At 36.8% G+C, this 14,754-nt stretch overlaps 4 protein-coding genes across 10 annotated transcripts; 2 read left to right on the plus strand and 2 right to left on the minus strand.

Moving 5' to 3' along the window:
• Positions 1-569: 569 nt before the first annotated feature.
• LOC136343210 (gamma-glutamylcyclotransferase-like) lies at positions 570-2,200 on the minus strand. The gene is made up of 3 exons (XM_066289797.1): positions 1,787-2,200; positions 1,584-1,717; positions 570-936 (listed from the first exon to the last, which is right to left on the minus strand). Exons 1-3 carry the CDS (start codon positions 1,898-1,900, stop codon positions 648-650), a joined length of 537 nt encoding a protein of 178 aa, XP_066145894.1. The 5' UTR covers positions 1,901-2,200; the 3' UTR covers positions 570-647.
• On the plus strand, positions 1,514-10,173 carry LOC136343209 (serine/arginine-rich splicing factor 7-like). 4 transcript variants are annotated; one of them, XM_066289796.1, is made up of 5 exons: positions 7,154-7,338; positions 7,448-7,649; positions 7,860-8,064; positions 8,541-8,815; positions 9,390-9,529. In XM_066289796.1, the coding sequence occupies exons 2-4, from the start codon at positions 7,457-7,459 to the stop codon at positions 8,560-8,562; spliced, it is 420 nt and encodes a 139-aa protein (XP_066145893.1). In that variant the 5' UTR covers positions 7,154-7,338; positions 7,448-7,456; the 3' UTR covers positions 8,563-8,815; positions 9,390-9,529. The 4 variants fall into 4 exon arrangements, with proteins under 4 accessions (XP_066145892.1, XP_066145893.1, XP_066145891.1 ...); XM_066289794.1 differs by lacking the exon at positions 8,541-8,815 and adding an exon at positions 9,680-10,173 and having other exon boundaries at positions 7,155-7,338; positions 9,390-9,617; XM_066289795.1 differs by lacking the exons at positions 7,154-7,338; positions 8,541-8,815 and adding an exon at positions 1,514-1,653 and having other exon boundaries at positions 9,390-10,173.
• Positions 3,383-5,301, minus strand: LOC136343208 (ester hydrolase C11orf54 homolog). Of its 4 annotated transcripts, XM_066289791.1 has the most exons (9): positions 5,155-5,301; positions 4,862-5,014; positions 4,704-4,789; positions 4,544-4,642; positions 4,291-4,466; positions 4,070-4,234; positions 3,833-4,013; positions 3,692-3,777; positions 3,383-3,632 (listed from the first exon to the last, which is right to left on the minus strand). In XM_066289791.1, the coding sequence occupies exons 3-9, from the start codon at positions 4,777-4,779 to the stop codon at positions 3,456-3,458; spliced, it is 960 nt and encodes a 319-aa protein (XP_066145888.1). In that variant the 5' UTR covers positions 4,780-4,789; positions 4,862-5,014; positions 5,155-5,301; the 3' UTR covers positions 3,383-3,455. The 4 variants fall into 4 exon arrangements, with proteins under 4 accessions (XP_066145888.1, XP_066145889.1, XP_066145885.1 ...); XM_066289792.1 differs by lacking the exon at positions 4,862-5,014 and having other exon boundaries at positions 5,155-5,291; XM_066289788.1 differs by lacking the exon at positions 5,155-5,301 and having other exon boundaries at positions 5,008-5,148.
• Positions 10,174-10,758: 585 nt separating the features above from the next.
• Positions 10,759-14,682, plus strand: LOC136343207 (U4/U6.U5 tri-snRNP-associated protein 1). The gene is made up of 8 exons (XM_066289787.1): positions 10,759-11,255; positions 11,908-12,332; positions 12,387-12,632; positions 12,690-13,137; positions 13,202-13,405; positions 13,663-13,847; positions 13,961-14,168; positions 14,234-14,682. Exons 1-8 carry the CDS (start codon positions 11,075-11,077, stop codon positions 14,581-14,583), a joined length of 2,247 nt encoding a protein of 748 aa, XP_066145884.1. The 5' UTR covers positions 10,759-11,074; the 3' UTR covers positions 14,584-14,682.
• The last annotated feature ends 72 nt before the right edge of the window (positions 14,683-14,754 follow it).

Here is a 14,754-nt window from a genome sequence, read left to right on the forward strand (position 1 = left end):
TCCTATTTCAAAAATAACCACTCCTATATTCCTTCCAATTTGAAAACGTTTGCCAAATATGACGTACAGCCAAATATTCAAATGCAGGCGAATTATCCTTTACTTTCTTCAATAATAAATCGCCTTTATGTAGTTATTGGAGTGAGTGAGAACAGACAAGTAAAAAAAGTATATTATACATATAGAGTATTCCAACAATCGAGAAAAAACGAATATTGGACGCGACATCGTTTTTATCGCCTTTTTTCCTTGTATGTAAAATCGGGTATTAATTTATGAAGGCCGAATCTGCGGAAATGACGTCAATATAGTTTTTTTGGGACTTAAATACGTGGGGCCCGTTCATGTCGCATCTTTGGTAACAAAACACGTCATACGAACACTATAACATGGCATCCTGTTATCTAAAAAGTATAAAGTTCCCTTTTAAAGTGTGCTATCCTCACAGCACAATGAACACCATAATAAATTGTGTCAAAAAATCCATATTAAATAAATACAATTCCTCCTTGCACGCAGTAGTACCCAGAAAAAATTACGGATTGGTACTGGGCTTAATAAAACTAAAATAATTCGAACATTTTATTAATTTCAAATGACATGTATAAATGTAGCTTATGTGTGACTGAACGTGTAAATTTCTATAGTTAATGCAGCCATAAAGGCAATTTAACATCTACAGGGCCGTGATAATCGTTATGTGGAATTTTGTGAAGAAAATCAAGATACTGCTTGGGAAGCCCAGTTTCTTCGGCTCCTTTGAGAATAGTCTTCCAATAGGCCACTGACGGCCGACAGTCCTGAGGAAGTTCAGGCAATTCCCCATCTGGAGCCTCGGCAGTCTGTTGATAAGTCCTGGCGTTGACCGTTTTTCCGTCAGGCAAGAGTATATCGACTTGTAGCGGTTTGTAAATGTTATTATGCACTCCTTCCTGTCTAAAATACAAACAATTCTTCCTCATACTGCATGTAACAGAAGTATGAACTATACGCGTCATTATGCACACCGTGTCTTGATGTTATGGTGACTCAGTTAGGTAAAAAGTTATATTTCTTATACAAACTGGTTGAAAATATATTTACAGTAGAAAATTTAGCCAAAAATAAGAAAGCTCCTTAGTGATGAATCGAGATTGGCCCATTGCGTATATTTACGATTTCAAACCATGGGGAGCTCATACACCCCCTGGTAGAACGTATATTCATTTCTGAATCACCCGGTATACAAAACTTAACGTGACGCGGTGATGTTACTCATTCAATGTATTGGTCGTGCGTTTCTAAAAAGGGCGGACAAAATTGTAAAAGTTAATCTATATCTAGCCTAATCACAGAGAACTACTATACATCATTACGTTAGATGTTAACACGACATGACAAGGACTAGACTCCGAGAACGCCGACACACTCGCCACTGAGAGTAGCAAATACGCCCCAAGAGTACTACTTGCCATTGTCAAGTATCACTCGCACTGATTACTTTAATATAAATTTTATTCTCAATTGGCTTCAAAATTCTAAAAACTTGAAAGGTTTTCATTTTTTAAGAAAATTATCGTTTTCCAGTAATTCAGAACAATTACCTATCCAGATTTTCCAGATCCTGAAGCTGCACGTACCAGAGTGCCCCCCAGACTACTCCAGACTTCTTAGGTACGATTGTGGCACTTGCTCCTTTCCATCTTTTCGAAAACGTTACGAAACTGATTTGATAGTCCTAAATATCGATTTTTGATTCTCCACTAGCATTGAGTACAATAAACTCGTTTTTAATCTATTTACATACCGCCAAGTAACCTATTCCAGCTCTCTCCGCACTTGGGTTGTTAATGTGAATCCTGTGGCTAAGCAGATTGCTGCCGTAGGCAAAATATAGAAATTTTTGGCCGTGGATTGACATCTTGGATATTCACCATTAATGTACCACGGAATTGTACTAATCGGTTACATCACTTCCTGTATGAACATTAAATTTATTAAATAATTAGTACCACAGAAATTGTAATCCTTTCTAGCTTCAAACAGGTTGGTCAATTGTCACTGATGGATGCAGAAGGCACTGTAGTCTTAATCAACATTACAACGCATACAACATAGAATTGTCACGTTTCACTTGCTATTTTACATCAAATACGCCTTTAGTTATCATCTTACAATCTTCAGTTTGATAGTGGCAGTCTGGAGTCCAATACACATAAGCAAAATCCTACTTCTGCGTGTGCTCTTGATTCCAGAAAATAAATATTTACCTGCTTATATCAGTTTTAAAATACACAGAATTACTTATTGTCCAAAGACCTCCGGGTTAATTTGACGCTGGTGGGTTTTGCATTCATTTCACTGTGTAGGATTCTCAAGACTCGTACATATTACAGAGACACAATTTTTGCATTTATTCTTGTTCCTAATTGTAGGATAAAATACCCCCACCATAAAGTTTTGAGAAGAAATAAGTGTGAGATTAAATTTTTCTATAACAATTTACACAACTTAATTGAATACGCATCGTAACACCGTTATAAGTAGGTCCAAACAGAAAATATTATTAAATGGTTCAAAACAGGCATCCAGTATTCAATATTTTGAATAGAAGTTGGTTATATTTTCTATAAAGATTTTTTATAATCACAAGAATTACAAAAGAAAAATTGAATTAGATTTGAAGTTTAGCTCGTGTTCAGTGGCTCATAACTCAAATTTCTTAGACAAGACACCCGGTATATTATTAGATAGTTGAATTCTACAATTTTTTAAAACTGCTCATTTAACCAGCTTCGAATCTTTTACAGTTTTCTAGATCTTAATAAATGTGTGAATCACACAACACTTACCAGATAGAAAAGTCGAGGAATTTCGGTGTACCTATTTTTCGAGAAAACGTTAAAAAAGGTTTTAAACATTTTAAAACCAGATATGAGTTTCTCATAAGATTCTCTGAAACTTTGTTCATTTAACTATTTTCTGAATAGCTTACACTGTTTACTCGTTTATTGTAACTCCACACATGTAGAGCCAATTTAGGACATACCAATGCACATAAAGATTTTGTATATATATATGTCAGATTGGATTATGTGACCCCTAAAATTTATGAGACTCTGGTTGGGTAAATGGTGAACCAAACTTTAACTGTGTGTAAACAACTTAATGAGTTTAGACTTATTGGGAAATACGGGTATTTTATCATTTTTTGTATTTAGAAATTAGACAACAGTAACAAGCACTTTGCCGCATCCGTCCTGTATGTTATTTTCAAATACACACAAAAAATGAGGGTTCTAGTAATCGGTTCTTATATGAACTTAACACCACCTCTAAGTTATCATTTCGGTCGTAGACTACTACACGTTTTTCCGCCCGGGTGAAAGAAATTCTAACAAACATCATTTAATTATTTATTTAAACAACCACTACTGGTACATAATTCATGCCATTTTATGCGAATATTTTCTTATTTAGTCCCTGCCATACTTATGGTTAGTGCTGGGCTTGTCTACCCTAATAATCTCATGAGCAACGTTAAAATAACCAACATATTCGACTGTATCAGGTGTAGTGTCATAATGGTAATGTCCGGCCTCTCCGTGAGTGCTGAAGCTGTGGAAGTGTTGCACTCGTAAATCTAACTCGCCCTGAGGAAAAATATTTCAATTTAAGAGTGATTTTAGGGTGATAACGACGCTAAACCTACTCCATCGTTGCTTGTAAAGGTGCCTACAGCAGTCAATGGAGCGCTCATTTCATAGAATTTCAACCAGTTATTAACAGCATCATTGTCTAAGTAAATATTTAGAATTAGATATTTAAAGGTATATTTTGCGGTAAAATTCACTTCTTATAGGAGTTTTTGAAAAATCTCGCATTACGTGCTGCCTTGCCTTCCCTTTTCCAATGAGAAAAACTCCTCCGATTCCCACTAAATTTTCTTTACCATATTTCTCCTCAATAGAGTTCCTTAGAGTCTCAATGAAGTTCTTTTTCGCAATGCGCTGTTTTGTGGACACTTTAATCACCTGAAGGTTTTTATGAGATATGAAATGAAGTTGAAATGGGAAAGTGTTAACTATACTTTTCCAGTTTTTCCTTGAGAGGCAAATAAATTCCCCAACAAAGCAATTCTTGTTTCATTATTGGGAAGAACCTGGACAACCATGTGCTCATCAGCACCGTCTACTTTGGATATGCGCGTTTGCTGATCAGCTACTCCATTCTCGATTTTTACATTGACGATCCCCTAATGGAAACAGTCTTAGCCCCTTTGTTGATAATTAAAAAAAACATTTCACACACTTCGCAATTAATCCCCACGTAAGGGAAAGGCCCTGCCCCAGCACCAATTAAAAGAGCAGGTTCCACAGCTATCAACTTAGCGATATCTTTTAAGTCATAAAGCTTTTCCCTATTCACTAATGGAAGCAGGTATTGAGTACCTCCAATTTCAAGAATTTTCGGACTTCCATTAAGACCTGTAATTCGCATGCTTATTACTGGAAGCGCTTTGAAGAAGTGGCGCTCTTTACACCAACTCAGCATTGGTACTTGCCTGGGGCAGCTAAATGAAATGGTTCCTTGGTAAGGTTGGGAGATTCGACAACTTCCACACTAACTTCCTTGAAGTTGGTGGGCAAGTAAGATCTAAAAACTAAAATTATTTGTCCGGGTAATTATAACTGCTTAGTCAGTGGCGTAGTTATTGTGCCCACCTTCAGCCACTTCCTCCAGTGGTGGAACGTGCAGAGATTTAGTTTCAATTGGGTAAGATGTGGGGTCAAGGGCCATAATGTTTTTACTATAAAAGTGTTGAATTTAGGATTAACCGTTCCCTAAATATATACATATTTAAAGCATAGCTGCTGCTTACCTGTTTACTATTTAATTGATAAAGCGCACGCTCGTCCTAATATCATTTGTTTAGTAACGAATGGGATTATTGACTAAATATCATGCCTGATTTAGTATTTAGTTCAGATGTTATTTTATTATGAATTTAATGAAATATGTATTTACCATTGGGCTGCAAATAAGGAACTACAGATCGTGCAAATAGCTACTATTGCATACAGCTTTAATGAATTCGACATGGCGCTTTATTTGCACTCGTAAAAACTGTATACAATTCTATTAATTTTTAGTTGTTATAAACGGGTTATTTACCTATTGGAGTGTATCTCAACCTTCAAAAGTAAAGTCGAACGAGTCGACAAAGTAACTGAATTATCATTATTATTTTTACATGAGCTTTCCTTAGCGCAAGACGAGATAAAAGCTTCCAATGTTTTGAAAAGATTCAGACGATTTGCTGTAAAATATGTAATAATGTGTGAATGTTGTTTGCCATCGTCCAATGGCACTTGGCCTTAAATGTAAAATCAGCAGAAACGGTCGTTGAACAGTTTTGTTTGCAAATAGCAGCTAGCACGGCATAAATGTTCATTTTCAAAGGGTTTTATTGCATGTATCCATAAAACTATTCACGATTTTCCTTTGCGAAAAACTGACGTTCTTACAATCAATGATTGCCGGTTACAATTGATGGTTGCTTGTTCTAACAGATATACCAAATTTGAACTAGCAGTAGTACATTTAGCATTTTTAAAGAAATGTTATTTAGGCAAGCACCTAATATATGATCCGAATAGAATAACAATAATCTAAATAAATAAACAAAAAAAAATCTAGAGGATTTTGCATGTAAATCTACTGTGCAACTATTCGTCTTATTAGAATTTATTATTACCAATAGGTAAAAAGTGAAATTGAGCACAAAATAGAATTAAATTTTGAAAATTTAGTCACAGTAAACGTATCAAATAGGCCGATTAAAAAACGTTCACTTTTTGTACAAATTGGCTGTGAGAATCACTTTCTATAGAATGCACCTGCTCGCTGCTGCTTTCTCCAGCTTAAAAATTTGCTCCTCTATATAGATGATTATAAAGTCATGTTTTGTAACAATTTTTAAAATAATTGACTACGTACATAAACTTGATCTCATACACGACATTTTCTTACCGATCCACATGGACTTTAGAAAAATTTTGGGCGAATGGTGCTCATCTAATTCACAGTCAATATTTATTGTATATCACAATCTTCAGTTTGCAAGAATGTTCGTTTAAAAACGAAAAAATCTCAATTTTTTGGGGACTGTTTGAAAGATTCACAAATTCCAAACGTGCGATGGGTGTTCAACGTTAATTAATCTTGAACTCGCGTGGTACCCACGTGACGGGTGCCCAGCCCGTTACGCAACAGTGTTTCGGGAAAAATTAGGTGAAATGTTTTCTCAAACGTGGATTAGTGGGGGTGGTAAAGTCAATTGGCCATCACATTCGCCATACTTGACATCTCTAGAGTTCCTTCTTTGGGGATACTTAAAAGGAAATTGTCTACGCAGAAGTGTTAACAACTACTGAAGACATGAAAGGAAGAATAAGAGAAACTTGCCGAAATATTTTTCAATATTAAAACAGTAATTTAAAATGAGAATCACTAAATGCATCAAAGCAGAGGCGCAATTTTGAACGTTTATTTAATTGAATTGTTAAAAAATTATATTGTTTTTTTTTATTCTTCCTGTTGAATGTATTGATGCAAGTATTTTTCGTTGAAAGAGAAATTCTTCAAAAAAGTCAATTTGTTTCAAAACTATTAGCGGAATAAAAAAATGTTTCAAGTAACAACATGTTTGTTTTCAACAATAAATCAAAAACTGTAAAAGAAACGTGGAGTTTTCTCCCTTCATACAATCCCTCCTTTATTTGAAACTTTTTTTTCTAAAACTGATAAGTTCACAAGTATTTACGTGACACACTTAAAAACATTATATAATGGCAGCTTAATATACCTGTACTGTTTTCGCGTTTTCTAAACAGGAGATTAAAGGATTCAGTATTGGAGATTTAACAGACGATAAATTCGGTTTGATTTTCCTTTGCGCCCGCTTGGGTGTTTAGTCATACGTTAGTTATTTTATTAATAATTTTTTTATTATTTTATTATTGTTCTAGTTAACTATACATTTACCACGTATGTCGGCTGCTAAAAGGTGGTGGCCATACCGCCCCGCCATCCAATGTTGGTAATGCATTCTCAAATACATTTTAATAGTTGATCCGGCAACGTTGCGTATCCTTACCGATCAAATCTAGCTTTGCGTTTGCGCAGAAGCCAGTTGTTCAGATTTTTGTTTTTCTGATACGTCTTATCCTACGTGAAATGACTTGTTAATTTTTCAGAAATATCGCTTTTCAATTAACGATTTGCAATCCAAAGGGTTGCGAAATCTATAAATTTGTATGTGTGAAAACGTACGAGCTATAAAATTATAAATTAAACGTGAGTTTTCATTCACTGACTTCGGCTTGCATGGCGGCTGAGTTGGGCGTCTACCACTTTTCGTTCAGATCGATGTCATTGTGGGTGCATTAAAGTAGCATTTTTTCAGTTATTTACGATGTCCCGGTACAATTCTGAATGTAAAGTTTATGTGGGAGATTTGGGCAGTAGCGCTTCTAAGCAGGAAATTGAAGATGCTTTCCGCTATTACGGCCCTTTGAGGAACGTTTGGGTGGCAAGAAATCCGCCAGGATTCGCGTTTGTAGAATTCGAAGACCCTAGGGATGCTGAAGATGCAGTTCGAGGACTGGGTAAGCTACAACAGAGGAAAACACCTTTGAAAACCCATTTTGCCTCCCATTGTTAGTAAAAAAATTGGAGGTTATTCCTAGTCAAAATTAAGCAATTTTATAACTGTCGCACTTCATTCGGCGATTAGTTTATTGGCACTTTTTCAACTCGTAAGATTGTGTTTTCTATAGTTCTGCAAATAATAATGTTATTATTCCCATTAATTACAGATGGACGAACTGTATGTGGACGCAGAGCCAGAGTTGAGATGTCCAATAGCAAGTCCGGAAGCGGGCGCAGGGGAGGTCCACCTCCGCGATCCAGAGGTCGTCCATTCCATCCTGATGACCGTTGCTATGAATGTGGAGATCGAGGTCACTATGCACGGGACTGTGGAAAGTACAGAAGAGGTGGTGGTGGTGGCAGAAGAGATAGGTGAGTGTTTGCTGCATAAGAAATTACATTTTATTTTGTGTGATAACAGGGTTGATTAGTGTTGGACCAGTAGATCAGAGTACTGGCAACTTTACATGGAACATAAATTCCATGAAAACAAGTTAATGACGTAGCTTCATTCCAATGTATCTCCGGAAATTTGCCCCTTGACATGATTATCAGAACATTGACTTTCCAACACTTTGCCTTTTGAATTTTCAAAAAATTGCAGGTAAACTCAGGACACTAATCAACCTCCTACAAAATGTTTCAGTTGCTGTACAACATTATTTTTATTTATCACTATGTATTTTATTCAGTATGTCTTTTCAGTTGATCTTGTTTGTATTGTTTGTTAGTTTCTGAAGTTGTAAGCTTTATGTTGTACAGCATATCTCAGTTGCCAAAGACTTGAGAGTTTCAAGTCGTAATAATGTGAAAAGTAAATTGGCTTGACACCAGTGCCATATTTATAGGTTGATAGCATGTGGCCGATGATTGTAAGGTAACGCATTGAGTACACTCGCTTCGAACTTCTCATGTAAGCCTCTTCACTGAGCCTGCGTAGAGCCGCCACATCGTTTTAAGTAAAAAAAGAACAAGTCTGACCGCTACTAGTCTACAATCTACTACTAGTCGAGTACTTGCTACTGTGAGCCAGTGAGATTTTGCCCCTAGTCGCGAATCATCCCCTCAACCTAGTTGAAATACCACTCTCGTCACACGTCTCACGAGCTCACAATCCGAAATGGTAAAGAATTTTTAGTTATTTTAAATGAAACTGGTTAATTAGGTCAGTTTAAAATAATGCAGTTTCATTGATAAGTAGCACTAGATTACCTTAAATTCGAAGTGAAATTCTCCTAGTTCACTGGAGATTAAAAAAAACTATCGAAAGGACCATTTTTTTACTGATATTCCACTAACCATTCTTGTGCTGGGACTTACATATCGGATTTGTGATTATTAGCAATGGCATACAGCATGGCAGTTATGTTATTTTCATTGGATACTTATATTTTTAAATAGAAATCAGGAAAATGGTGTAACCAATTTATTCCAAACAATTTTCAAATGCGGCTAAATAAAGAATTTCTATCAACACAATGTACTAACCTCGTACAAAATTACCCAAAGCTTCCGTTTAGTCTGTTTCTTGCTACCTTTGGACCATACTCCTGTTCAGTCATTCAGTTGCTGTTAACAGGAACTCACCAACAGTGCCTTAAAAGTTCTGCTAGTTGATTTAATGCAAATCCAAAAACCAACTAAAAGAACTTTGTCTGTGATCGACCCCATTGAGGTCACGAAATTAATTTCCACAGATCTCGAAGCCGCTCTAGAAGTCGCTCTCGCGACCGGCGCAGCCGTTCCAGAAGCCGATCCAGGTCACGTAGCCGGTCCAGATCGCGCCGCTCCAGGTCAGCGTCGAAGAGGAGTAGGAGCCGCTCCAATTCAAATCGGCAATTGAGGCTTTCCAGGTCTCATTCCCGTTCTCGCAGCCGTTCGGCCGTGAAAGAGAACGGCAACGATAGGGATTAACTGCTACTGATGTAATTTCGTATTTAAATGTACGTGAAATAGGATGGGCTGATGTTATTTGTTCTTTTTGTAGGGAGTGGTAACAACAATTTGATTTCTAGGATTAATTGGAAGAAGATATTTTGTTTGAGCATTTACTTATTTAAATGTACACTGGATAATTTACAAGGGAAGTTTTAATAAACGAATAATCGACGCCTCAAGTCGATATCCGTTTGCGGTAAATCTATCAATTAAGACGTTCAGATTTAATTTTTAAAAGCGAGTTTCTGATTCATTGCTTAAGCTCGGCTTGCCTGCACCATCCTTCGTAAATTGTGTCGTCCACAAGAAATGAATTGTTGTCACCCTGCGAGAGCTCAAGCCATGATTCAACAACTCTAACTTTACTAACTGGTATTTTTTTTGTAATGTTTGTGTTCGACAATTCCTTATTTGAGTAATTTCAGTTTTTTTTATTATATGTGTGTTTAGCACTTTTTAAACAATGTTTTGCGCTAAGTGTTAGAATTGTACGCCTGTAGTAGATATCTGTAATCAGTAATAAATCTTTGGGCCTTGACGAGATTATGATTTTTTCTTTTTCCCTATCCGTTTTATTTTTTGGATAGATTTGGGTGTTCCCAGCTACGACGAATCGCACGATTACGGAATGATTATGACTGAACGGTTCGCGGCTTTCGTTTGTTGAAGACCTTTCCAATTAGATGTTGGATATGGCAGTTCTCAAGTACAAGTACAAACCGGAATATAAATTGACCTAATTCAAACGCAATCCCGGCATAAAAATGAGAGCTGAAATTGCCGTTGTCCCGTATGAATGCTGAAAATGGATTACTGAAGTAACCTGACCCGACTTTGTAACGTAAAGCGTCGAGAAAATAAAAAATTGCAATCACAGTTGCACGTCGTTACGGGTGGTTACACGGCGATTACAAAATTACCATTACTATCGTTAACAGTTTTCGATTACTCAAGACCTTTTGAAGTGGATAGTAAATAAGGTAGCTCTCAAATACAAATTGTGCTCATTCACGGACTTCAGATTCCAGTTGCATTTTACCATGAATCGTGGTGGCACATCGACGATATCGACACCGGTTACAGAATCACTGTGACTGGAGAATTCGCAGACCTCGATTATCTGCCCATCCCTAGTTTTCATTTTACCTTTAGCGTTTATTGCATTTAAGAATCAGAATTTGAGATAATTAATAATAATTACAAAATTTGTATTATTCCTTTTCATATCAAACTCTCTGTAAAATCAGACGTTTCTTTTCACCTTTCTTTCCACCTCTCACGGTTTGTTTTGAATGAACTTAAACCACAAAGTCAAAACACTTCCAGGTTCTCCTATATATATTTGTCACATAATTTGAGGAGAGTCATATTTTCAATTAGTACCTATTAATTAGGTCTGTGGGCATATGAAATTACTTTAAAACCTAAATAATCTAAACAAGTTATGGGTTCCAGCAGTAAATTGAAACATAAAGAGAAGGAAAAGGAGGCGTCCCGTCCTTCTAAGCGGCACCATTCTAGTCCCGGGACTGATGATGCTCCCCGTGAAAAAAAACATAAACATAAGCACAAGCATCACAAAGACCGAAAAAGAGAGAAAAGTAGGCACAGTCATGGGGAGGACGGTAAGAATTTGGTTGTTATTTAGGTTCAACCTCAAAATATAAAAAATGGATGATTGATACCAAATTTATGGCTTGGCATAGCACAACGTAAAAAAGTTTGAACATACAGAATATGTGAGCCACTTTATAAACACACAATCTCTGTATAACATAATTGAGCATTTTTCTTTCACATATAATTATGGTTTTGATTGACAGAAATTTTCCAGGGATTTTGGCAATGGTTGATCATATAATTCACTCTGAAACCATAATATCATTATCAAATGTATGTAACTCACCGGACTTCACAATACATACTCTAACCTGGCCAGTTAAGGTTTCCTTTTGAACTTGCACTTCCAGGGCCATCCGATTAGATCTAATGAATCTTGTTCCTCCTTTATGACAACTGGTCGGTCATATTCCTTATTTTGGATCTGGACAATTAAGGTTCCCCTATTAGACATGTTTTCAGGATTTCCCACTCTGACTTGAATTTCCTGACTCCTCAAATTGGATTTAGACATTTTTTTAAGGAAAAATAGAACCCCTATGTCCCATCCTTGATTGGTTATTACTCTATATTATTTTACATTAAACTAGGGGAACAACTTCTAGCCTATCAATTATTGTTAAAATAATAATAATAATTAAGATAATTTCATTTTAGGTTTGGTGGAAATTATTTCCTCAGATGAATCAGTACATGAAACCCCTACCAATTCGTCAGGTCAGGGCTCCGAAAGCTTATCAATTGAGGAAACCAACAAGCTAAGAGCAAAAATTGGACTTAAACCTTTGGAGGTCAATTCCTCAGAAAATGCCTCATCGTCTCATAAAGAAACCAAAAGGAATGATGGAAAAATTAAAGATGATCTTGGCGAATTCTACCACAAACCCGCTGATAATTTAGCAGAAAAGGCTTCACGGGAAAAAATTAGAACCAAAATCTCCGAACACCGCGAAAAACGACAGTTGCAGAATAAATTGGCCAAAGTAAAGACTTTGGGAGAGAGTGATAGTGATGATGATGTTGGCGGTTGGGTGGCTAAAAGTAGGAAAATTGAGAAGGCTAAGAAGGAGGCTGAGAAAAGAGTTGGTGCAATAAATTTTAGCACAGTACGGACTTTATATAAACATATCTTTCAGGCAAAAATGCTTGAAGAACTAGATGCTCAATTTGGAATCGGAGATGTAATAGAGCAAGAACAGAAGGAAAGACGAAGCAAACAATACACAGGGAAAGATCTGCAAGGGTTAAGAGTGGAGCATGACATAAGCTCTATTGCAGAGGAAAAGCAGGTCATACTAACACTGAAAGATTCAGGAGTATTGGAAAATGAAGATGACGTTCTAGTGAATGTCAATATGATCGATAATGAAAAATATAAAAAGGTATGAAAAGCGTGTAAACGTCTATAATTGCGTTGTTTCAATTTTTTTCTTTTTCAGAATGTTGAGAACAAAACCAGAAAAATCCACTACAATCCTTATGATAATGAAGAGTATGACGAATTTGGGAACCCCAAAGAGAAGGCGTTGCTTTCCAAATACGACGAGGAGATAAGCGGTGAAAAACGGGATAGTTTCCGTATAGGCATCGACGATGCGTTGGAACGAAAGCAGGCTGCAGTAGTCCAATCCGTGAAAGAGAAACTGGCGAAAAAGAAACTAGAAACTATCGGCGAAAAGAACCTAGTACTGGCGTCGGAATATTATAATGAGGAGGAACTGGCGCAATTCAAGAAACCAAAAAAGAAAGCCAGGAGAATTCGAAGCAAAGGCAAATTAACTGCTGAGGAATTGTTGCCGACTTCAAAAGTGGAACAGATCGGGTCTAGAAGGAACAAATTGAAGGTTGAGGCTGATGAGCCAGAGTTAAGCATTGATGATGTTCCTCGTAAGTACAAAGTTACAATAAGCTATTGCGCATATTTTTCTATGCGCCTTGTCCTCGTTTCCAGACATGGACCTACCACCAGATATAAAACTGGAAGACGAAAAAGATGATCTCTTGGAGAGAGCTCTTCACAAGGCGAGACGAATTAAGCAAAAGGAAAACATGATTGCAGACATCCTGAAAACGGAAGTCAAAGAAGAAGCCCAGGAGGATCCAGATAGTGGGAACATTGTTTTAAACGCTACTGCCGAGTTTTGTAGAACTTTGGGTAAGTAAAGTTTTGTCTCTTCAATTGCTTCAGTGCTTGACTAGTTCAAAATCCGTAAATTCCCTCAATTATTAAAAGGAAATCAAAACACACCCTGCCGTATCCATCTTTGTTTCATAATAAAGAAAATAAGAATATGATATGTGATCGCTTAAGATCCAGAAACTATCAGATAAGGAATTTTTCTGCATCGCAATTCAGTGAATTAAGTACTGTTCAATTTAGAATTGTATTATTGAGTTACTTGACATTTCAAGGGGATATACCTACTTATGGAAAGTCCGGCAATCGAGATGAAGATGAAGACATGTTGGACTTTGACAAGGAAACCGTTAATGATGAGAAAAGTGACGACGAGTGCGAAATTATTGAACCGACGGGATGGAATTCTGTTGATCTGGCAAGCGGCAAAGGCGCAGATTTAACAAAACTAGCCCCTCAGGTAATTCAAAATATTGGTACATTTTTCATCCTCCAGCTTTGGTGCTTTGGCAAAACTTAACATATGAAATCTACCATATTTCCGCACTAAACACCGTATATTTTTTTTTCCAGGAGGTTCAGATTTTGGATGAAGAACCGGACGTGAGTACGGGAGTAGGCGCTGCTCTTAAGCTGGCGATGAGCAAAGGGTACTTGGACAAAGAACAGAACAACAGACCCAGCAATTCACGGTTTGCGCATCTCCAAGCTCAACATTACTCTATTGAAGATAAAAATTATAGCGAGGAAACCAACGAAAGAGGCAACGCACGTGGCAGTGGTGAGTGCACTTTCTTGCGTGTTAGTTTCTTTAATACGTATGTGTACATACATATATTTTTGCAGCTCGAGAAAGATATTCCGGTCCAATTCAAGACTTCCGAGAAAAAGACGGCTTTAAACCGAACGTCAAACTTGAATACATTGATGACGACGGCCATATTCTGAATTCCAAAGAAGCCTTCCGCTATCTGTCCCATAAATTCCACGGGAAAGGCCCTGGTAAAAATAAAATTGAGAAACGCATTAAAAAGGGCGTTCAAGAACAACTGATGAAGAAAATGAGCTCGACAGACACACCGCTAGGAACTCTCAACATGCTCCAGGCTAAACAGAAAGAGACGCAGTCGCCGTTTGTGGTTTTATCCGGTAATAAACAACAGCAGCAGACTTCAATTTCGAAGAACAGGCGTTAGCAGTTGAAGCTATTTAACCTTAACCAATTATTGATGTAATCCGTTAGTACCGTTTATTGTGTTAATGGTAATTAATAAAAATAAAAGTAGATGTCCAAATGGCTCTCGTTTTATTGTATATGCACCATGTCCACTTAGTTTCAATTAATATTGATTTAGGGAAAAAAATTG

The sequence above is a fragment of the Euwallacea fornicatus genome, chromosome 13 (genome assembly GCF_040115645.1).
Source record: "Euwallacea fornicatus isolate EFF26 chromosome 13, ASM4011564v1, whole genome shotgun sequence".
NCBI classification, from domain to species: domain Eukaryota; kingdom Metazoa; phylum Arthropoda; class Insecta; order Coleoptera; family Curculionidae; genus Euwallacea; species Euwallacea fornicatus.